This window comes from Boleophthalmus pectinirostris, unplaced genomic scaffold, assembly GCF_026225935.1.
Source record: "Boleophthalmus pectinirostris isolate CB_2022bp ecotype Guang Dong unplaced genomic scaffold, ASM2622593v1 HiC_scaffold_23, whole genome shotgun sequence".
In the NCBI taxonomy this organism is placed as follows: Eukaryota; Metazoa; Chordata; class Actinopteri; order Gobiiformes; family Gobiidae; genus Boleophthalmus; species Boleophthalmus pectinirostris.
In genome coordinates, this window is record NW_026571207.1 from 28,487,759 (window position 1) to 28,512,663 (window position 24,905).

General features: G+C 37.9%; 1 protein-coding gene across 1 annotated transcript in view; it reads left to right on the forward strand.

The window, feature by feature from the left end:
- Positions 1-317: 317 nt before the first annotated feature.
- Positions 318-24,905, forward strand: part of LOC129410601 (protein RER1-like) — a 39,326-nt gene continuing 14,738 nt past the window's right edge. The window contains exon 1 of the mRNA XM_055159072.1: positions 318-468. Within this exon, the coding sequence (XP_055015047.1) occupies positions 318-468 (151 nt within the window). The remainder of the gene's footprint in view (positions 469-24,905) is intronic.

Here is a 24,905-nt window from a genome sequence, read left to right on the forward strand (position 1 = left end):
CGTTGAGTAAAAGTCACAAACTTTCAACTTTCATAAACCTGCGTTAGGAGCCAAAACCTTACACCCAGGTGGACAAAACTCTTCTTGTCATTAAGTATTGTGACTGTCTTATTAATATGTATCATAATTTATCATGTTAGAACGTTATTTGACTAATTTTACCTTCGGGGGCGAAGTCCCGGTGGTCGAGGAGGAAGACGAATCCACCCATGGTGAAGTAGTCCCGGTTTGGTGCGTTTTCAAACCTTCAAAAATGTGAACAGAGAGTTACTGAGTGTTGCGACAGTGTTTTATAACCGCTGATGGGCTAATAAGAGATGAATATCAAAGTTACCTACAAGTGTCTACAGAGCGTTCAAGAAGCTTTCTCTCAGGTGAGAAGTGAGCAACTGAGCGAGCGCAGCGGCTTATATAGTGCGTCCAGACGTTCTGTTGCTATGGCCCCGGCGCACGACGCACCTCCTGACCGTACGTCTTTACGCCTTTGACTTGTCAGTAGCCTAATAGGCAATTCATTTTAAGAGGATTATCATTAAATTAGTGCCTGGTCCATGCGTGGTTTTACTTGTAACCTAAAAGTTATAATTTATTTGACAAGACCACAACTCTGCTGCCAATACCACTACAGAGACCAGCACTTTAAACAGCAGGATTGAGCCGAGTCATCGAGTCATTTATTTTCCATTATCATGAATCAATACGGCCTATGGGAGCCTACAGTCAATATTGTCCTATCAGTTTTACCAAAACACTGCTTTGTAATACATTCCTCCACCTCGTTCCTAGAACACAGCTCTGCTCCATCCTCCGGGCCGATGTTGTGCCATGAATTTCATTAATGTTCGGTACAGCCTCGTCCCCCTCGGGGTTTTCCGGAGACACTCGGGCCTCGCCTCTGCTCCAGACCTGCGCCCTCCTCCTCCTTCACCTCCTTCTGCACTTGTCCGAGTCAAACGCGCTACACATTACAGATTCGTAATGGTGGGTATGCCAAAAAATGTGTCCATGGAGATAAACAAGTGTAATACCATACTGTGGAACATTGTAGGCAAAGCAATAATAACACCGTGTTGAATGTGCACAACATAAAAGTTACACAGTGCAACTTTAAAGAAAATACTTAAAATATGTTAGGTTTAGAGTTTTCTTTATTGACAGCATTGAGAGACAAATGCAGTAAACAGTATTTCTGTCATTTGACTTTCCCACATGCAATTCTAAAATTTGTGAAAACAGAAAGGAACAGTGATTTTGAGAAGATCAGTTTTGTGACTGAGAGCAGAGTATTGATGAATATTAAAGAAGAGAGTCCTGGTTTTTCATATTTCTGATTCACATTTACTGTTATGTGCATTGAGAGAAGACTGTAAAATGTGTAAATAAATAAATAAAATCTGGGCAAAGACAGAAAAAAAATAAAACGTGCAAAAAATTAGCTCAGTGAAATAGAATTGTCAAGTGCAGTTGTGAATATAATATGACTTTTAAATTAATAAACTATTGATTCAACAACAGGACTTTGAGTCACAGGGCTGCAAAAATGGTCACAATTGAAATTAAATCACAATTTTTGATCAAATAAATAACAAGCAGCTGTTACATAATAGAATTTTCTCTGCAAACAACAAAATATCCTGTCTCCATGAGGACTTACAATGTATAAAAGCTGCTAACCCTGAAGCTCAGACCTTAGACAAACATGTTCTCAAATGCAGGTCAGGTTGTTTCAAATGTGCTAAAAACATAAATTGCAAGTTTGTACAGTTGATGCCACAAAACATACGTTATTATACATTAAAGGCACTGTAGAGTAGAATAGAATAGAATAGAAAGCCTTTATTGTCATTATACAATAGTATAATGAAATTCAGATTCAATGTGCATTATCTTTCTAATTTTTGAAGAAATATTTGACCTGCTCCAGTATATATTGTATAAGCACCTTTGAGGTCAAAATACGTATGTTGTGTACTGTCTGCATCTAATTATAAAGTGTTTTATTGTCAGAAAATCAAGGGGAAGTGTGTAGCAGGTATTGGGCCAGAACAACCACTAATAGTTAAAAATATTTGTGTGGGGAGAGGTCAGCACTGAAATAAACTAAATGAGATGCCGACGTTAGTTTTGTGTTGCCTTGGCTTTCTCTTACTGCCGATTAACTTTAATTGTACATGGGTACAATACAAAATTACAATTTACATACAAATTACATTTAATTACAATATTCCTTCCTATTTGTTACCACTCTGTATTAACAGTTTAAGTTTCCATTGTTCTTGGGTAATAACACCATAACTAGTAAAAAATAATGTTCACTGCATCAAATGTCCTGTTTATTCCAAATTTTAAAAAATATCATAAAATGACTTAAATCTAGCAGGATAGCATAACTTGTCCTGACATCACTTTAACAAGTGTACCTTTTGGTTTTAATTGTATCAAAATATTAACAAAATAACAATACCGTATAACAACAACAACGAATACAAAGTGTGTCTTTAGCTCTTTTAATAAATAAACGGGCTGGAGCGGCCCAACTAACAAGGTCTAGACTAACGCTAGCGCGGGAGTTAGCATAGCGCGCTAATCAAAGATTTTAAGAGAATAATCAAAATAACAAATGTCAAGCGGCTGTTACAACAAAAGTTATACTCTTATGACTTCATGTGAGTCAGTATTATGGTTGGTGGGACTGTGCCAACCTGAAATAAACATAATGAGACGGAGATGCTCTTTTACTAGACCCATGGTGTTTCCTCGGCTTTCTGTTACTGTCGATGAACAGGAAGCAGAACCCAGAGCGCCTCCAAACCGTCTCACTGCGTTTGATGCCATCTGGTGGACAAAATTGGAATTGGTATTTAAAAAAAATTCTGAAAAATTATTCAAAATGAAACACCACCACTATTTCTCATTTACAAAATTACATTACATTAAATAAAAACTATCTGACCACATGCGGTCACGGTCACTCACGGTCACAAGTGCATATTAGCATGCTAATTGCTGTCATTGGTTTCTCAGAGTTGTGAAAAGTGTTTATGGACCACTGCAAACCACTTGAACCACTAATGAACTAGTTCCATTTATAACAATTTAAAAATCAGGTACAGAGCCTTTAAATGACTGAGAATGTGTTACATAATAATTAACCAGACAGCCAATAAAGTTTAGTCTTTTTTAACATATAACATTTATTTGTGGTTGTGGTGCAGTGGCTATGCATGCAGCGAGCACACATTTATTTATTTTATTTTATTTTTTCATTAACTATATCAAAGCTTATATTTACTTGTAAATCATGTAATACAAGCTTCCAATTTATGCATTTAATTCTGGGAATAAATTATCTGCTTTTTGCAATCCATGCATTTTTGCAGAGGTGGGCACTTGCAAGTCGTGACTTGGACTCAAATCAGACTTGAGTCACTATTTTATTTTGTTTTTTAACTTGAGACTTGACTTGATAAAATAGACGAAGACTTGGGACTTGACTTGGTCTTGAAGGTCAGTGATTTGGGACTTGACTTGTACTTGAGGCCTGTGACTTGAGAAGACTTGATCCTTAGACTCGTTGACAAATTAACAATTAAGCACTCTTAAATCTTCATTCTTTCTGTTCTGATTGTAATGATTAACGCGCTTGTCAAGCTATTTAAAAAGAAAACAATTGCTTTTCTACTCTTATATAAATGCTCATATACCATGACTTTTTAAAGTACAACTTAGTTTAAAATTAATATAAATAGCAAAAATTTAAGCTATATTTGGTTCTTTGGTTTAAAGAATTGAAGCTCAAAGCAGATGACTTGGACTTGACTTGGACTTTTGGACTTGAGACTCAGCTTGGACTTGCTTGTCTTTGACTTGTGACTTGACTCAGACTTAAGGTCAAAGACTTGAGACTTACTTGAGACTTGGAAAACAACAATTTGGTCCCACCTCTGCATGTTTGTAAAGAGAAGAGTAAATAATCCTGCCTGGACAAGTGAGGTTTAAGATGGACAATAGGCTCATTTGACATATTGGTGCATCATCTGCAGCCTCCTGTATGAGGACAGAGCACGCTGGTGGGACTGTTGGCTGATAAGATGGCAGATGATTCTTGAAATGGGTCAAACGCAGATGACAAAGTAAAGCTTATACTGGGCTGAAAGTGTGCTAACCTAGACTCCTGGTACTGATTAGGTATAGGGCATGTTTCATTGAAAATTCTAGTAATAATAAGGGCTGCTAAATTAATCATGCTCATATTGAAATCATAATTTAAATTGTGAAAATAAGCATATCTCAGATGTGTGGATTTCTTTATTAAAAAACTCGATATAAGAGAGAAATTAGGAAAATTTTCTCTGTTGGGTTCATAGACTGTATGACTGGGTTACAAAATATTATTGGTATGCCTGGATTATCCATGGCATTAAACCAAAATTTTTTTTTAATCCTATTTTTTTCTTTTTTTTTTAACTTAAGTTTGCTTAAGTTTGCTTTATTTTATTCACATGTTCTACACACCAGTCCTGCATATTTATGTTGAACTGGAAACACACTGTTCCATGTGATGTCAAGCGGTAATACAGGAAGTGCTCCACTGTGTTTTTAAACTCCATACACCTTCACAGCTGGATGATTGCAGACCTGGAATAGCCAATCTTTAGTGAACAAATGGTAAAATAAAGGTAAAAGGTAGCTGAAAATTATGGCATTTGGAGCTTTGGAGATGTAGACAGCCTAATAATAAAGGATTACAGGATTAAAGTATGTTTTTGATGAGGTAACAACATTATGTATGTGAAGCTAAAAAGTTGTCCTTGTGACATATAATATATATTTCGGCTAATAATTATGAATCCATCAGCTCAACATTATAACATGATTTTATTACAGTTGCAGTTAATGGTAATAAGTTTTTTAAAATTTAAAATATTATCATTACACAAATTAATATGAATATGTAAGAGTGTTCGAAGTCTGAGAGTTTTATTGAGTGCACGTGTCTTTGCTATATTTATTCCAAGGGTAATTCTTTTACATTGTGCCAAAGAATTAATTTACCTCTTCTGAAAACACATTATTGACTATTCATGAGTCACCTTTCGCAGTGAAAATCAGCGATCATCCCCAAAAGCTGTTGAGGGCTAAGCCAGGATCAAAAACACAATGCAATGAAAGGCTGCAGATTCACAGTCCCAGGAGAGAAAGCTATTGTGGATTTGTAATAGACAGAAGTGTGTGTGTGACAGGGTAGCTTGGCCTATTCCCCTTATCCACCACACATCCTTCACAAAACCCTCCTAAATTGACCTTAATACCCCTCTTGTTTGATGTTATGAAATTACATGAACATAAAATGTAAAAAAAAAAGTGCAAAAACAGCCTTAGTGCGAGGTTTGTTATTGTCAGCAAGATATCTGTCAGGTACAGAAAGTGACAAACGAATAAAAAGATGTGTTGAAACGAAATAAAGTTTGCTCATTTGAAACCCCATGCAGATTCAGAGCCACAGGAAGGTCAATATGACTTGTTAAGATGTCCTGCATCATTCATCTCTCACACTCTTTGTATTTTTGTACAAGATCTTCACAGAAGAGATCACATTGTAGAACAGAGCGCTAGCACGTTTTTAGTGACGAGGCTGTCCACATACTTAGTGTAGTGGAGTACGGCTTGTTTTTGAAAGATACAAGGTTTAGCAGGTTGTATTTTCTTTTCTGTTATACAGTGTTGTAACATTAAATTGAAATCGATGTTTGAATGTCGCTCTGTACCCCTCAAGTATCACTGAAAAAAAAAAAAAAGCACTTTGTAAGTCCTGAGCTGTAACTGGAATTAGATTTGGATGGTTATAAATTTAAGTGTAATTAACAAGGTTCACTTGGTCTTTCGATAGCTTTATTTGATATTTTATTTGATTTGATTGGCTGTTCACTAGCGGCCTTCCTCAGTGTGGTCATGTGATGTAGCTGTGACATGTCTGGTGAGCTGATTTCAACAGGTTTTGGTGCTGTCTTCCTACTGGTGGAGGCAGGAGCTACAAATCGGGACGAAGGTTTGCTTTACTCTCACACACGGGATACTGTCCTGAAGAAGTTGAACTGTAGATGGCATTGTCATTCTGTCTCCACCAGCAGGAAGACAGCACCAAAACTATTTTAAACCAGCTGACCAGACACGTCACAGCAATGTAAGGACGATCGCTAGTGAGCCGTCAAAACTGTCAGGTATGAAAACAAACTCATTGTCAGAAAAAATAATCAAATAATATTAAATTAAACTTAGACGATTTTGTTGTCAAACATGTCCTCGGCAATAGGCAGTGAAAATTAAATGTTTGCTTTGGTTGCTATCAAAATTCTGACCAAATTCATCCCAGGAAGTTTATTCCCTTTAAGTCTTGTCAGAGTACTTGAACTTTTGCGCCCTTATCAGCATTTAATAAACCAATTCAAGTTGTAGATGACCTAAACCTAAACTGTCTGTACTCGGTTGTGTATCTTCTAATCTAACTCATGAGTCTTGGTCGTGCAGTGGCTCTGATACGCAGTCATTGTGAGTATGCATAATTCAGCGTGCCTTTGTACATGCGTGTGTGGGAGAGGGTCCCTGCAGACTGGCTTATCTGAAGATGGAATTTTCAGAGTGGAGCTGATCTCACGGAGAAGACTGTCTCTGCTCCTCTCCATCAGCAGCGCTCCTAAACACACTGGGGCCTGGGGAGAGGAGGAGACACTATGGGAGTAAGAACTACAAGCTCAAATCTGTGTGAGCTACTTTGTAAAGTGCAAAGAAGATGTTTCAAACTGGTTTATAACTCAATTGCTCTGTAGTCGCTAACAAGGCACAAACATGAGTCGTAATGATTATTCATGGGTTTCTGCTTCTTGGCATAAGCAACATTTGGATCATTTTTTCCATTTCAATGTAGATATAATGTTTTGTTTTAAATACTTAATAACTATGGCAATGGTCCAATTTTTCTAATTTTGAAACCCAGACACGTACTTAATATAGTAGTTCCTTATCAGAAAATCCTGGTCACAATCACACAGGTTTAAATAGGTTTTATTATAAGTTTTTGCACAGTGAACTTCTGTCTTGTGGGTTTATTGTATTTTCTAACTGTGATTGTTTAATGAGGACAAAAGGCCAGAGCTTCTTATAAAGGTCTTCTCTGTTTAATGAGCTGAGGGACCTAAACCAGGGTCAAAGAAAGGTTTATTACTACTGTATATACTGTAGTCAATGGACATTTTTTTATAGCACTGTTCCACCTTCACAAAATCACACTCATTCGGTGTGCACAGATTCTGAAGGAGTGTTTTGCCCAAGGACACAACAGTAGCTCACCCAAAGGAGCTGAGATTGAACAGTCAACCTGTGGATCGGGAGATTGGACTGCTTGACTAACAATGTACCGGCTTGTCAAAGCTTGACGTGAAGCAAGGCCAGGCTTGGTTAGTACTTGGATGGGAGACTGCCAGGAACATCAGGTGTCAGTGTGTGCCGTTGTGTCCTTAAGCAAGCCACTTCACCCATATTGTCTAGTATGAAGGTGGTGTGCATGTGAGTGCTGGTGGTGGTCGGAGGGGCCAGTGGGACTGATTGGTAGTCTTACTTTTGTCAGTCCTCCCCAGGTCAGAGTGTGGAGTTAATGCTTTGCTGGGAACAGGAGTCAAACCATGGACCTTCAGAAGACAGTCAGCTACTATTTCAAATTACTGATATAATGAGTCAAATGCACAGAAAAATATCTCAATAGGAATGATAAATATGACAAAAAGGTAGTCCACTTAATATCAACTTTACATTATCTTTTACATCCAGGAGAATGACAGGAGATTGAGGCAAAGACACTATAAATGACTACATACTATAATAAGTGACTTGCTTCCTCTTGGAAAATGTTTTTTGATGTGATCTAAATCCCAATTTTCTATATATAATCCTGTATCTCCAAAACCACAAAGAACAATACCTCTTCGTACTTCTGTCAAGGATGTGAGGGATCGGCTCTGACACTTTACATCTCGTTCCTGTCAAACTCAAGGCCGCGAACCAAAACTGTATCTTTTTCTCCAGTGTTTTTGTTTTCTATCATCTTGACGTCCCACCGGCTGCAGCCCGCGAAGAAGCATTGTTTTTTTCTCCTTTTGAGCGCGGCAAAATTGCAGAGACAAGCAGACATTACCTTGCAAAGTCAAGACCCAACATTTGCGAAGTGTATTGACGTATTGATTTTGCTTGGCAGCTATTGGCAGCGGCAGTGCGGAGGACATGGAGGTGTGTGCGTGCCTTTGGGATCCGGGCAGCATTATGCACACCACGAGAATGGGGCTTAGCATATATTGAGTGTCTATGTTGCAGAATAGAAAGTGTGGAGCACCTTTGCTTAAACTCACCGACTGTTAAATTAGGCTTAGCTAAAAATCCCTCTTACACAAACACAAAGTGATCCAGGGGCTTTCTCTCCCCCGCCGATCTTCTCTGCATAAAATCATTTTAGGTAAAGCTCTTGCAGTCAATGAATGAGGCTGCCACAGGTAAATGGGCTGTACAGAGTGGACCTGATTAAAACATTGCGCAAGGCTTAAGTTATTTAGTGATCATAATAAGGTTATGAATACTTCTCTTAAAATAGCTGAAACTCTTTATTCATACAAATGTGGCTATAAATATGATATGACTATTAATAATACTTAATGGGTACCTGATTTTCACACCACAGAAGGAGAAAGTAGATATAAATACTCCGCCATAGCTCTCACAAACCTTTAGCACATTATTTAGCACACATTACATTAAGAGCAGATCTTCAGGAAAGATGTTTTCAGAATGCAAAGTGAAATTGGTGAGCTACCAAAGCATAGCCAATTGGAGCACTGCTGCTACATCCTGGTTGACAAGAAATAAAAATGCATTATTATTGGCTTCAGAGAGCGCACAGCAGTCTTATTTTGACCCTCACAGCTGCTTTTTTTGCTGTCTGTACTGGGGCAAAAGAAATTTTACAGATTCCTGTGGCTTTAATTTGAATTCATGCTTTTGGTCACCTTGGGATAACAAATAATCCCTACAGGCAAGGTGACTTTGGTGCTAATAGAGTCATGTGTTCGTTTGTGAACACAATTTGACCACAGAATGAGTCTGATTGTTGCCTGATCAGTCGGACCCTTTTACATTCTGTTCCAATCCAGAAGGGTCTGGAATCGCAGTGTGGAAACCTCAGTCCAAACACAGCGACTAATTTGTAGCACGTGTTTTTCAAATGCGGAAGACATCTCTTGAAAATTCTTCTTTTATTCAACAAGAACACAATATATAACTTGTTTAATCTCAGACGAATGAGAGTGTAGTGCTTGTTGATTCTGCAGAAATATGCTCTATTTCTTAGTCCTCTGCGAAATGGACAACAATACAACACGGTTAAAAGCTGCATTCTTTGTGTCCTACTAAAAAATACAGGATGTTTAATAAGTAAGACCAATTACATTCAGGTAGGACAAAACAAACAGAAGTGACCAAAACACACAATTCATTTGATACAATACATATAGAAAGTTTTTTTGCTATGGGATGAAGGCCTAATGAGTTGAAAGAGGTGATCTTGAGCCAAGCGAAGGATATCCATTGTTTGTCTTGTTAAGGGCAGGGCACAGAGGAGAGCTGCTCTGGAGAGACTGTGGATTAGACCAAGGCTCCTGCCCTGAATACATGAGCACCACTCAAATGCAATTCTCCTCTGCTATTCTCCTTTATCTATAACCCATACAATAGCCATCATCCAACTTAGTAAAATATTGATTCCCTTAAAGTATTCTTACTGGACATGCTTTTAATGTGCAAAAGACAACACAAAGTAACGCGTTTTTTAGGCTATCCTGTGAAGTTCACCCACTAACATGTCTCTGAGGGATGTTGTGGTAAAATAGGTCAAAAGTGAGAATGGAGAGCTCAAATGTATTTTTCATGTTGGGTACAAGCCAGATGAGCCAGTATTGTGCCTGACTGAAAATATATAAGAAATAGATCAAAGGAAACGCATGCTTTTATGAGACAGATGTTGTGCAATGCCATATCGGCTATAAGAGCCTCATGCTGATGGACAATGAAATGAAATTGTATGTGATCAAACGGACAGAGTATAGAGGAAGCACGCATTGTTATTCACGTCAGATGTTGATGATTGTTGATAAGGTTAGATGGTTTTGTTCAGCTACATGCATTAGGTACATTCTGCCTTGTGTGTACATCTGCATCTAGTCATTTACAGGAAATAAAAGGGCCTATTATATTAAGCTATTTTCTGAGCTGTTATAATGTTATTTCCTCATGAAAAACATACACAGTGCTGTGTTTTGTTTCATTTAATGCACAAAACCTTTATATTTAGGTGGAGTTCTTCTTTAAAACAGAAAACACTCTGTTCCACCTTGTGATGTCATGTGGTAATAGAGGAAGTTTTGTGTTTTAACTATGTTTTTAAGATCAATAAATCTTCACTAGAATCATTTGGATAATTTCAGCCCTGGAATCTGGTGCCGCCAGCTTCCACGAATTCATTTGAGTAAGGATCTGATCCAGCACCGTGTGGACACCTGAAAACGCTGATACGCTGATGTAGTTCTATGTGCCGCAAAGTAGCCAAAACGCTAAGAAACTAGAATATATGTCCATTCATATAAATGGTCTATGCGTATGATCGTACGCACCGCATCAGCGCACAATAGCAATCTGTTTTTTGAGCACTTAGCTTATGCAAATTAGCCATGTGGTTTTAAGTTTTGTTTAAACAAATGTAACAAATATGCTCAAGGCTGTGTGGATAGGGAAGGCTTGCGGACACAGAAACAAGTCAGTCCACACTCTGGGCCGGCATTCTCGTCTTAAAATCCAATGTTACGCTAAGTAACAACTGAACCTTGTTGTCGGTCCACGAAAAGACTGTTTTTCTATTTTCCATCTCCCTCGGCTCAAAATCAGCTGCTGCAGCTTCAGACTTCCTTGTCTTTACCACTCACGTGACGGTGGGATGTCGTGACACCAGCCAATCACATGACTAGCGTTTCAGGTGATTTTGCGTTACCGTGTGGACAGGGAACACTTTGATTGCGGATACAGAAACGACGTGTCTGGACGCAGATCATTTCCAATACGCTGATATGGTGATACGCAGATTCATTTGAGTGTAAACCGGGTCTAAATATAAGAGGTAGGTATTAACTTAAAAACTACCAACATATGACATCACAATGTGGAACAGAGCATTTTGAATTGTGGAGATGAGACTAACACAGACTAACAATAAAAATTACTCAAACGTGCAAATGAAACTAAACAAAACACAACTCCAGGTATGTTTTTGATGAGGTAACAGCATTCTAACATGGCTAATGTTCACAAGAGTCGATGTTGCACAATATAGGAACTTTAAGAATAATGCCATACTGTGGAACATTCCAGATATAGGTCCATGGATACAAACAGGTGACAGACCCTTCACCAGACATGTAACATAACGTACCTTTGAGTTTTGAGTAACATACTAGAAAGTTACACTTAGAAATTGTAGGATTGGCTTCAGAATCAAAGATGTGCAGTTACAAGATAAATAGTCCCATTAGAGAAGATTGTTCTTTTCAAGTGACCCATTTTTCAATCCTGCTGATGTAACTTACGAGCCTCTGGAGACTCTTTTAATCTTAGGTCATGGTTAGAAATACAGCTGGAGGTTGTCTGTGGGGAGAGGGGTGGGATGTGGGAGGCTTTCTTTTTTTTCTTTTTTTCTTTTGTTTTTGTTTGTGTTTGTAAAATATGAAAATTGAAAAAAATAAAATAAAATACCGCTGGTGGTTTGCCAACAGCTTCAGGTTAAATGACACCATACAGTTATTTGTACAAAACACCACTGCTGGATTTTTGAATATTTGATATTATTACACATTCTTGTAGCTTTAATTCCCTTTTAAACATTTTTTCTGTGTTTTTTTTTTTTTTCTTCAAAACAACAGGATACACTGGGTTAATTTACGACTACACTGTGCTGATAAGTGGGTACCAGTGTAGGCAACCCGCTTCAAGCCTGCAGCATTGTGCATTTGATTAGCGGTGCTCCCCTGTGTAACCCGTAAACCAATCCACAACACACCGAGCCCAGTTTATCAGTGCTCAGCTACATTCATTATTGAGCTCAAGTCACTGTTAAACCGGGACACTCCCTGCTGCAAATCGAACGCAATCATTTTCTCAGCGCTTATCACCTGTGGGTCAGCGCCGAAACTGGGTACGGGGAGGGGCGGTGGGGGATAGGGGGTGGTTAGAGGTTCGACATCTGATTTTAGCTGCTAATGCCATAGAAATTGTGTTTTCAACGGCCACCTGAACAGGGATGCCAGTCACTGCTTTCTGATATCAAATCCTATGCACTTTTCAATACCTGGAGATTAACTCTTTAAATGCCAGTTTTAAAACTTGGATTTCACATGTGATGTAAAATTGTGCAGTAAAATTGAGGTTAAAGGTCCTATATTATGCAAAATTGTGACACTTGTGAGCATTAAGCCATGTTTGAATGTTGTTACGTCACCAAAAACATACTTGAAGTTGTGTTTTGTATCATCCATATATTTGAGTAGCCCTTTATTATTAATCTGTCTGCTCCTCCAAATGCTTTGTTCCACCATGTGATGTCATGAGTAGTAGTTAGTAGAGATTCCAGAGTTGAAATTATCCAAATGATTCTAGGGGTATTGCGTTTAAAACTCAGTGGAGAACTTAACATAAGGCGGTAGAGCACTGTTTCCCAAAGACTGGGTCGCAAGAGATTTTTTTGGGGTTGCCTTGTCACGATCTGCATATAGGTCTGCAATATACAGTTCTGACACATGTTGAAATGTGAAGACATGTTTTGTATAATTTCTGACCTTTTTGTAATTATTTTATTGTCTGTTTTGTCCCAATATTGCTGGTTTAATTGAATGCTGAAAAGAAAAAAAAAGAAAGGGCTACAGTTAATGTCCAAACAGGCGACTTATTGATTCTTTTATTGATGGTTCAATGTCTGCTTTTTATTGTTTACAACTTGAGAAATATTAATTGTTCAGAGAGAAACATTCATTCAGTCAACAATAAATCCTCATTAATGTTCAATAATAATATGTCAAATCCACCTTTATTTTGTGATTTACGAATAATGTCTATTGACTTGGGTCGCGAAGGTTTGTGACTTTTAAAATATGGGTCCCAAGAAAAAAAAGAACATTTTCTGTGAGAAGAATTCAGCCTAAATATGCAGGGTTTGTGTGTTTAAACTTGTGCGAATGAAACAAAGCACAACTTCAAATAACCTCATACTGACCAGTCATAGTGTGTTTAATATACAGAGAAACTGGCTCCATCTCCACCACAGCACTATGAGACCCTGTGAAGAAGATAATGAGTAAATCAATGAAACTGTTTGTAAAACTCGAGTCTGAGTCGTGGCTGCCCAGTTGGGGGTAAAGCTCTGTCTCACCATTAGCCCTCCAGCTACAACATCTCAGCCCGGCTCTCCAGTCCTCCCCCGTCTTCCAGTCTTCTCCGTGAATTTGGAGGAGGTTCCTGGCGAAAGTCCCTGCTGTACATTCACAAGTGATCGGTCGTCCAGAGGGCAAATGCAGGACAGCCAAAAGGAGAGTAAGTGCAAATGTTCCAACTGCCACTTCCCCACTTAAATACATGCTCTGAGCTTTGACAAGGGACAAGGTGGAAAAAGGGTTCACGGAATATCGCACAGTCATATTTTTTGATCTAGTGCATCCATAAAAGTCCGGATATGAACTGATGTTTGGATTATATAATGATAGTTATATATAGTTTATTTGGGTTACATGTTTTTGTAGTCTCATTTGGTAGTGTAGATTCCCATAAAACATTTTTCTACATTTCTCTAGATAATGTAGATTCTTATTCATTTATTTTTAAACTGGATGCCCTTTTTGTTGCAACCATCCAGATACTGTGACTGGACTTGGCAAATACATATTTAAACAAACCAAAACTCAATTTATTAGTCTGAGTTTTTATAAGATTATTATTTTATTCTAATCAATCCCAGATATTCATGATTAAATCTTTGAGACGTCTAATTATGTGTAAAAGCTTTAATTTTTTTGACCCTCTTAACCTCCATTTGTTTTTCTTTTAGTAAGTAGACTAGTCACTTCATGAATATGGACCCATAACATATGAAATGTACCACAGTCTGCCTTCCCAACAACACATTTTCTACTTTACAGCTATAAATGTACTCCTATAATTACTGTAAAATGTATGTTATTTCCTACTTGTGGCTAGCACTCATGCCTCACAGCAAGAAGATTCCGGGTTTGATCCCTGGGTCTCCTTGGCCTTTCTGTGTGGAATTTGCATGTTTCTCCCCGTGTCTGGACGGGTTTCCTCCAGGCGCTCCGGTTTCCCCCATCAACCCAAAACATGCTACATAGGTCTCCAGAACAGTTGATAGTCAAGGTCAGTTAAATACAATCAAACAATGAACCTGCCCAGGGACGACAGGTGGAAATTAGCACTGGTGTTAGTGGCTAGACACTTCACCCACATTGCCTAGTATGAAAGTGGTGTGTGCATGAGTGATGGTGGTGGTCGGAGGGACTGTTGCCGCCGATTGGCATGGCAGCCATGCTTCTCTCAGTGTACTACTACAACAATAGCTTACCATCACCAATAATGCTGAATGTAATGCTCTGTCTCTTTGTGACAAAAATGTCTGTAAAAAGCGCTATATAAATAAAGACTTACATACTGAGCTCCTACAATTGTAACGTTATAGGTGAAGTACATGTAAAGGATAAAATGGTCACATTTTTCCATAGCGCTTTTCACCTTCAAGGCAGCCAAAGAGCTTGCATTAAAAAAAAAAAAAAAAAAAAACACTCACCCATCATACACCAGTGTACACAGAAATTGGAGGCAAGGTGGGTTAAGTGTCTTGCCCAAGAACACAGCGACAGCATTCATCCGTGGGAGTTGAAATCGTACCACCAACCTGTGGGTCAGATCTGACTGCTCACCCAATGATGTTTATGTCGAGAGTGATACGTTGACTTTAAATTGATTAAAAAATAATCTTATAATAAAGACATGTTGAGTGAGGTGAGGTTACCACATCACAGATCTGACCTGTAAGCTGGCCTGGTTGCCTTGTCTCTCTGGAGATAAATACGTTTAATGCTATAGTTTGAAACATTGTCCATGGAGACGAGGAGATGGCAGCTGGACCCTCCCTCAGAAGATTACATAGTGCATATTTAAGCTATGGAAAATGAATGCCTCATCTTGTCTCGTTTTATTTGATATTTTCCAAAGCAAATATCCCTGTGTCTATCTCCCAGCTTTCCATTTGTACATTTGATTTTGATCTTGACGCATACATCGACAGACTACGCTCTCGAATCAAGGCCGCTCCTCTTTGTTTATGCTGATGGTATTAGCAGTCAGCACAAATCACATCAGGAAGACACTGTGTCACTGTGAAATAATGGAAATTATGCAAATTGTCACCAGGCTGCACTTTGTAATAACACACTTATTTGCAAATTTCTATTTTTGCATCAAGGGTTCTTTTTTTTTTTTCTTTTTTATCCACTATTCATTACTGTCTGCCACCACCTTCTGCTGCCTAGTGCTGCAGCTTGTAAACATGGAGGAGGAGAAAGTATAAAAACATCCTATTGAGCAAGGAAGAAGGAAACAAAGTTAGAAGTCAAAGACACTTTTCATGCATAATTGTTGAGTTCTCTGGGGAGGGACTGCCTGCACAATTTCTTCCCTCTTTCCTGGTTTTCGATCCGGTATACTGCTTTTCGGAGGATGTAAAAGTTGGGCTCTAAAGAGATAGAAGAGAAATCCATACGTGTCTGTGTCTGCCCATTGATATTCTCTTGCCCCTTTCTCTCCCCCCTCCAGACCTCATCTCTCCCCTCCCTTACCCCCTCCCACTCGGTCTTGTTCGAGGCCTTCTCAGTGGTCCGCTGTGGCCGATCCATCCTCACGCCCTCCGGTGGCCAGGTGATGACGTCCAATATGCCATAGATTGTTTCTACTTCTTCTTCTTCTTCTTCTATCCCCTCGCCGTCTGGGCCGGGCAGTTGCACCCCTCCTCCCCCGTCCCTCCCACAGCCCACGCAGCAGCTTTACCTTTCATCCAAGCGCACATCAATCTTGCTCTTTTTCACCTTCTCAACGCCGCCAAAAAGACAAGGGGAAGAACATAGAAAAATACAGTTTCACTAAGAAAAGGAAGAATGAATCACAGGCAGTTGTGGGACCAATAGTAATAGGCAGCAGCATTTAATAATAATGCAATACACTGTAATATATTACAACAGTATTAGACTCATATTTTAAAAGTCACAAACCTTCACGACCCAAGTCATTAGACATTATTCATAAATCACAAAATAAAGGTGGATTTGACCATTACTGAACAAATTATTGATTTAATGAGGATATTTTATTATTGGCTGAGTGATTGTGTCTCTCTGAACAATTAGTATTACTCAAGTTTTAAACAATAAAAAACAGCAATTGAACCAGCAATAAAGGGATCCATAAATATCCTGAAGTGCACTGACCTTTGTTGATTTATCACCCTTCTTTTTGGACAACCAAGTATTTCTCAGCTTTATCTGCAGGAACATTGGTTGAGGGCAGGCAGATAGGATTCACTGACTCACTCGCTCTCTCATGTGTCAGAACTGTATATTTCAGACCTACATGCAGATCACGACAAGGCCACCCCAAAAAAAATCTCTTTCGACCCACTTGAGGGTCACTACCCAGTCTTTGGGAGGCAATGCATTAGAGCACACCACACACCTCATATATTTCATTATTTATAATTTAAGAAGCATTTTCATATATGTATATATAAAAAAAAAAAAAAAAAATGTGTTTCTCACCTTCCACGGTGGTAGGTCTCTCTCACCCTCATTGAGCTCGGGTCCTCTACCAGAGGCCTGGGAGCTTGAGAGTTCTGCGCAGTATCTTTGCTGTTCCCAGTACTGCACTTTTCTGGACTGAGATGTCTATATATATATATATATATATATATATATATATATATATATATATATATATATATATATATATATATATATATATATATATATATATATATATATATATATATATATATATATAAATAACATGGACAAAAAGCACAGTCACCAGGGAGAAGCTTAGAGTAGAACCGCTGTTCCTCCACATCAAGAGGAGCTGAGGCTCGGGCATCTGTTCTTGCTGCCTCCTGGACCCCTCCCTGGGGAGGTGTTCTGGGCATGTCCCAGCTGGAGGAGGCCCATGACACACTGGAGTGACTATGTCTCTTGGCTGGCCTGGGAACACCTTGGGGTCCCTTTTAAGGAGCTGGAAAAAGTGTTTGTTCAAAGGGAAGTCTGGGCCTCCATGCTCAGACTGCTGCCTCCCGGCCCCAAATAAGGCAGAAGAAAATGGATGGATACACAAGAAGCAAATAAATATGATTTTATATGACAGGAAATACCCCAGTCATGAGCACAGGGGAGGCCTCGCAGGTCCTAATTGTAAAGTGTGCCTAATTTGTATTTCAGTGAATAAGGCAATAAATTAAACAAAATATAAACTCTCAGAAGTCGACTGCAAGTGCTTCTCAATGTTATTAAGAATTACATTTTTAATTAGTACCTCTTACATTGTTGAGCCTATTTAAATATATGGAAATGCATTAAATAATATTAAAACGGTTTTAAAGCTTGCTTGGGCTATTCAACTATTTGGTAACTACCACTGACCACAAGATTATAATTATATTTAAAATTTCTGAACTTATAATTGCTAAATTATTAAAACATTTTGCTTTTCTGGCTATACACATGTGACCACATAACATCACATTTTTAAAAAAGTCTGCAGACAAAATAAATATGAAATGTAACCAGCTTCAATGTTATGACAAGTTTGTCTCCATTGTTTAGGATTTGTCTCTAGTGTTTAGAATTTAGAACAAAAACTACATCAACTTGTACAATATACTGTGGATTACACGGACATACTGCACATGTGGTTTGAAACTTCAGCACCTATAAGAAACCTACCAACACATAGTAGAAAACATAAAGTCCATATTCAAAGAAGCATATGACCTAGTAATAAAACCCAGGACCTTTTCGCTGTGAGGCCCCCTGTTGCAAAGTCCCAGGCAACTTCACCTCCCTCCCACACCAAATCAACCCACACACACGTACTTTTCATCCAACCAAACATCAGTGCTCACCTCCTGTCTCCTTGTGCCGGAGGGTCCAATGGGTGCTCTTCAGTGTAGCTCTTTCTAACTCCTTTCCGATGCTTTATGCAAGTGGAAGATAACATAATAGATCTGTCGCCCACTTCTGCTCATGACCTCCGCTTAGACTGAGCCGGAGCGTTATTTTATACTTTTGTTAATGCGCCTCTAGCCTTGCAAAGTAAAAGTTGTCAAAGAAAATGCTAATCTAACACTTTTTCATTCTCGACTTTCAAATGAGTTTTATGTCTGATCTAAAGCGAAGTTAAATGGCTGCCTTTTATGATTTTTTTTTTTTTTTGTGGCGAAATTGCACAGTACTGCGAGTTTTGTTGCATAAAATTATTTATTCTCCCACTCATTTTTAAAGGGCTCATATAATGTTATTTTCTGATCTATGTTATAATGTTGTTTCCTCATCAAATAATACCTGGAGTTGTGTTTAGTTTCATTCACACATGTTTAACAAACAGTCTTGGACCATTTAAGCCATGGAATTGTAGCCTCGCAGCATTAGGATTCATTCATACTTTTTTAATTTAACCAATTGCTGCTATTTGGTCATGTCATATGTAATGCGCCTCTAACAGGGCTAACTGGTATATTAAGCTTTTCCCAAATCCCGCAGGAAGAAGGGCAATAGCGTCTTTCCCCTTGATAAAATTCACTAAACATTCTCTTTATCCTGGCTTTAAATCCTTGATCTCAAGAATCGTTGCCAACACAGAATGTATGGCTTCATTTACATCCATCTCAAACGCTTTGTTTACTGTTGTGCTGCACCACAAACGGTCCCAGTCATGGCTTCACAGATCTTCGCTGATTGGCCAATGCACGGTCTACAACTTTCAGGGTTCTTGCAAACTGTGGAGAGAAATTAAATTGAGCAGAGGCACCAGGTGGCACCAGCCTGGCTACTGGAAATCCCAGTCTCTACTGAATTAAATGTAAAAGTAGCTGTTAATTTAACAGAGAACTTTGAGTTTTGAAAATGTAGACATATTAATAATCCAGGATTACACAAACAAAACACAACTCCAGGTATGTTTCTGAGGAGTAACAATACTCTAACATGGTTAAAGCTCACAAGAGTCAATTGTTCTTCTGCGGGAGGCTCTGCTACATGCATGTTATTGTTTTGTTAGGAATGTTAAACTGCCTCACTTTTATTCAGTTACATCAGATTGTATTGCTTGCAAAATGCCTTGAAAACATGCCTTCTAAGTACAAGTGGGGTCACCTAGCCACAGATCTCACATGTAATTAGAGTTGGTGCATTGTCTACATGGAAACAAGCAGGTAGTAGAACTCAAAACCATAAAAGTTTGGTTGTGTACATTTATTTTATTTTATTTATTCAACCATGTATTTATTTTTGACCCACCCACCAATTGTTAGAGTATGTGAACTGGCCAAACGTGCTGAGCCTCTCAGATATTTCAATTGTCAAGCCCATATTCTGTATTGTCTATGGCTCAACGCTGCTAATTATTTGTAAACAAAACTCAGATGAAATTGATCCATACCTCAGACAGAAGGCTTTGTTTGTGCACACATCACATCTACACCTCTAATGAGCTGACAAACCAAAGACAATCATAGCAAGAATTTTATGTTATTTTTTTCTGTTTGTAACATTATTTTATTTTTGCACCTTACCTGACAGTGTATATACATCACTGTTTACAGTTCTAACACACAGCAACTTTTAATTTTGTGGAACTTAATCGTAAGACAAATACTGTGATCACATGGATCCCAAAATGTAAACAGTAATTAAAGTGATTTTATATTATTAGATAGGGTCACCATGTATTGAGAGTATAGTAATGTGTAATAAAATAACTTGTCTCTCTGTCTATAAGATCACACACTCAGATATAAGTAAAATGTTTGATTCTGTGTTTTTTATTGCTCATTTTAGTATTTTTTTTTATGTTTTATTGACTTGGCTTGTTTATTTTTTATGCTTTATTTTATTCACTGTGTGCACTCTGTGCAGCACTTTGTAAGTTTTGAATTGGTCAAATGTGCTATACAAAGAAAGTTGGATTAGATTGGATTATTCTGTTAAAAAGTAATCCCATATAATCATGCATTTAGTCACATCGAAACTGGGACTGAACCCGAAACTGGACTAGACAAGAGCTGAATCTAGACTTAACCTGGACTAAGACTGGTCCAGCCTAAATCTACATAAGGATTAAAACTGGAGTCAAACCAAGTGTCAATCTACATTTACAATGAATAAAAATTTTAAATGATAATTGGATTTCATAATTGTTATTCTAAAATCAGACATAACAGATCCACCGACCAGACCTTAATACTATACCTTTTTTAAAATCCACTTTAGATTTCACTGCAGATTGGAACTACCTCAAATTGTCTTCTATAGGCCATTTTTGAGCTTCTATAACATTGAAATTATAACAAAATGTTCACTGAGTGCTTATGTATGCCCTACTGTTATAGTTACCATGGTGAATAATAATCATTTGTTAAAGGTGCACTAGGCTTTGTCAGGAATGTTCCTCACCATGGCATTAAATGTAACCATCTTGCATTTAATGAATTGCAGAGAAAGATTGGATTCTTACTGTCAGTCAGGTTGCTACTTAACAGCTTGTAACTAGAGATGTAACCTGCTTCTTTCCATGGCGATAGATATGTTTAATGACCTAAGTACATGTATCATTCTTTCTTTTGATTTTCATTTAAGAACGAAAAACAAAAAAAACTGTTTGTTATAAAAAAAAAAATTCCATTTTAGTGTCAAACAAAAAAAAAATGATTTTGACCTCTATTTCCAATATTTAATCTAACATTTATTTCAAATGACACCAATCAAAAAACAGTCTTGGTGCCTATTTTCATTTTGATATTTTATTCTCTCTGATTTATTTGCCTCAGATGTTCTGCTGCTACAAGGACTTACTTGAAAAATCATTGCAATTTTGTGGACAAACATGTCTTCTTCTATTATAGCGACGCATTTACACGTCTTAAAAAGTAATTGTTGAACTCCATGATGAGAAACAAATAGTAGTGATGAAATTTGTTCAGTTGACACCATAAAACTATATTAAAATAGTTTTTTATTACAGATCCATGGTTGAGCAGCAGAACTTCTGGGGCAAATAAACCAGAGAGAAGAAAAAATCTAAATTAAAATAGCCACCGAGACTTTAAACTTTAAATTAAATATTGGGAATAATGAAATAATAAGCTGTTTTCCCATTTTACTATAATTTGTTCTTAATTGAAATTCAAAAGAACAAATGGTACTTGGACTGACTACTGTGGAACATTCCAGGTAAAAATGCAGGTGACGGACTGGACCTTCCATCACAAAGGTTACATAGTGCACCTTTAACAATATAAGCATGTCTTATGTAATAACTTATGTAATGTAATTATTTCATATTTGCACTGTTTCTCCTTATGACCTCTTGTATATAGCTGAGATATATTTGTATTACTATATTTCTATATTTTATTTTACTGGTACATAATACATTTATATAATTTTCCCATATTTGACACCAGTGGCTTGCTATGTTTGCTACTTATTTCGAATGTTTTGTTACCATTTATATTTTTATTCTTTGTTATTTTATTATATTGTGATGTGTGAGCTACTGTGTCCAAATAATTTCTCTTGTGGATCAATAAAATTCGTCTAAGTCTAAGTTAATGTCAGAGGTCATGATAGCATACACCATAATTGAACAGAATAACATTGTAGACGCTCTGTGCCAGATACAAATATTGCTATAATAAAAAAAGTAAAAATGCTATCAGTGTGTCTTATATATCATCCTATAGGCTACAGTTCGCTTGCCCGTATCAGTAAACCTGAGGCAGTTTCAAGTGCAGTCTCCGGGGATCTCTCCACTGACTCTGCCTGCATCCTGTGTTGACAGAAAGCTTTAGAAATCGCTAGATCTGTCAAAAATGAGAAGAAAAAATGACATACTGCACCTATTTTCAAATGTAGAGATCGTCTATGTGCAGCTATGGCCATCTGTATCATTAGCACAGTATTTTTTTTTTAAGTTTCCCTGTATGTTTACACTGATGGATCAATACAAAGAAAGATGCCAGGAGGGCTTCTAAATGCTATGTGTGTGTGTACCTTGGGGAAATTGTCTGTCTTGATGCACAGCACAAACAGAAGTGATTATAGGAGTGTCTTTCGGTTTGAATCGGAAAACTGGACTACGTTGAAAGCGGTAAAGAAATTCAAATATCATCCTGACAGACCTATTTGTATTTCGCAAGTTGTGATGGACTTTTGAAGCTTAAATCGCGAGGCATCTGCAGCTGTAATTCTGGCCTCGTAAGCAATTTATATATAACAGTTTAGATACCAAAACCCGGAAAGAATTTTCTGAAAAGTTTGTGAAGAAAGTTTGCAGATTTTTATTTTATTTTATTTTTTACAGCTGGGTACAGTGGGTCTCTTGGATTTAAACAAAACAATGCACTCTTTGACAGCAGCTGTAGCCCTAGCCTTGGCGTTCATTGTTTTTATTGTAGCCAGTATCCTTTTGGTCATGCAGTACCTAGCCCCATTCTATCACATCAGTACCACCTCCAGGGAACACACTGGGAGGTAATAAAAGTCTAAATTAATGTGCATCTTAATGTATATACATAAAGGCAACACCTGGACGGGCTCACGGCGAAAAAGGTAAAGCGGTACTGCAGTGGTGACTCTGAAAAGTTACTTAGACGAAAGACAAAAAGGGCAATTTGATTTGGTTTAGAGGTCGATAAGAAAATGCTTGATGCAGAGGAACTGTAAGGATGGCTCCATCAGGACTGGCTCACACTCACTGATGTTAAACAGATATACAGACATGGTTGCATTGCACTTTTCAAACTCTATGAGCCATTACATTATCAGATAAAAAACAAAAATAAATAAAAAAAAATATCCCACAATAGACTGTATAAAGAAGTGGACTAAGGTAATGTGATGTCACCCATAGCGTCCTGCTCCAGTCAGATGAAGCTCATGAGACTGAAAGTTATAGGAGCAAATTTTGAGCTGAGTTCCATATTAAGAATAAAAAATAATTAATGGATAAAATAGAAATAAAAATACCAGGATCATGTAAAGCAGAATATTTCAAGACCAAAATGATGAAGCTCACTGCAGCAGTTACAGAGAGGGGTGACAATTTTTCAATGTAAAGTCAACTGAAGCCAGAGTCAGTGGAGACAGAAGTGCCCCCATGCTCACTTCCTAATTGGAACTCTACGGATGACAGGTTAGATATTTCCATTTGTCTATGATTCCTACGCACTTCATGAAAATGTCAAAAGTGTCTGTTGATGATACATCACACGGTATCAAATATTTTCTACATTTTATATTTCATTGAAGCATGTACATTGCATTTGAGGTATTTAGGCTAAGCTAAATTGGAGCCTGACTCATCAGCCACTTTCACTTTGTGGAACCCGTCTGACCTCACAGCATTAGGATTCATTCGCTCGACGGAAGGCAGGTACTTTTTTTATTTAACCAGTCGCTTCTATTTGGTCGTGACGTTTGTAATGCGCCAGTTCCCGTAGGAAGAAGGGCAATGGGTCTTTCCCTTGGATAAAATTCACCAAACATTCTCTTTGTTACGACTTTAAATCCTCGATCTCGGGACTCGTTGCCAACACAGAATGTCTGGCTTCGTCTACGTCCATCTTGACCGCTTTGTTTACTGTTGTACTGAACCACAAAAACGACCCAGACAGGTGCTTGAGTTTGACGTCATTGATTCACAGCTCTTCGCTGATTGGTCGGGTGCGTTTACAACTTCCGGGATTCCTGCAAACCATCTAGTGTATTCCGATTCCTGATATAGTCGCTGGAGAGAAATGAAATAGAGCAGAGGCACAAGGTGGCGCCAGCCTGGCTAAAGCTATTGCACCATCCCATATGAAATAAACAAATCTAGTCTAATTTAATCTACCCCTAAAACCTGAGAGATGCACATAATTCAAATTCTCTCTCAAATAGTAACAAGATGGCAATTTTATTTGCATACCCCCAGAGTCATTCTTCATCACCTGTGCCACAGTTTGAAAACCCCCTACTCTAAATAATGTCCCCAACCTCCCCATCCACTTAAAGGGATGGGGGGTTATTCCATTTTCTGATTTCTGTTCTAATGTTGTTTTCTCATCACAAATATACCTGGAGTCGTGTTTTGTTTCATTCACACATGTTTAACACACACACCTTGCAAATTTAGGCTGAGTTCTTCTTTCAAACTGAAAATGATGTGATGTCATGTGGTAGTGAAAATGCTCCACTGTGTTTTTAAACTCCATACACTTTCACTAGAATCATTTGGATAATTTCAGCCCTGGAATTGTGAACTAAAGTTAAAGTTGACTGTTAACTTCATGACATCACAAGGTGGAACAGAGCATTTCGAGTTTTGGAGATGTAGACAGACTAATAATAATAAAGGATTACTCAAACACCTGACAATGAAACAGAACACAACTCCAGGTGCGTTTTTGAGGAGGTAATAAAATTATAACATGACTTTCAGCTCACATGAGTCAATTTGTCAAA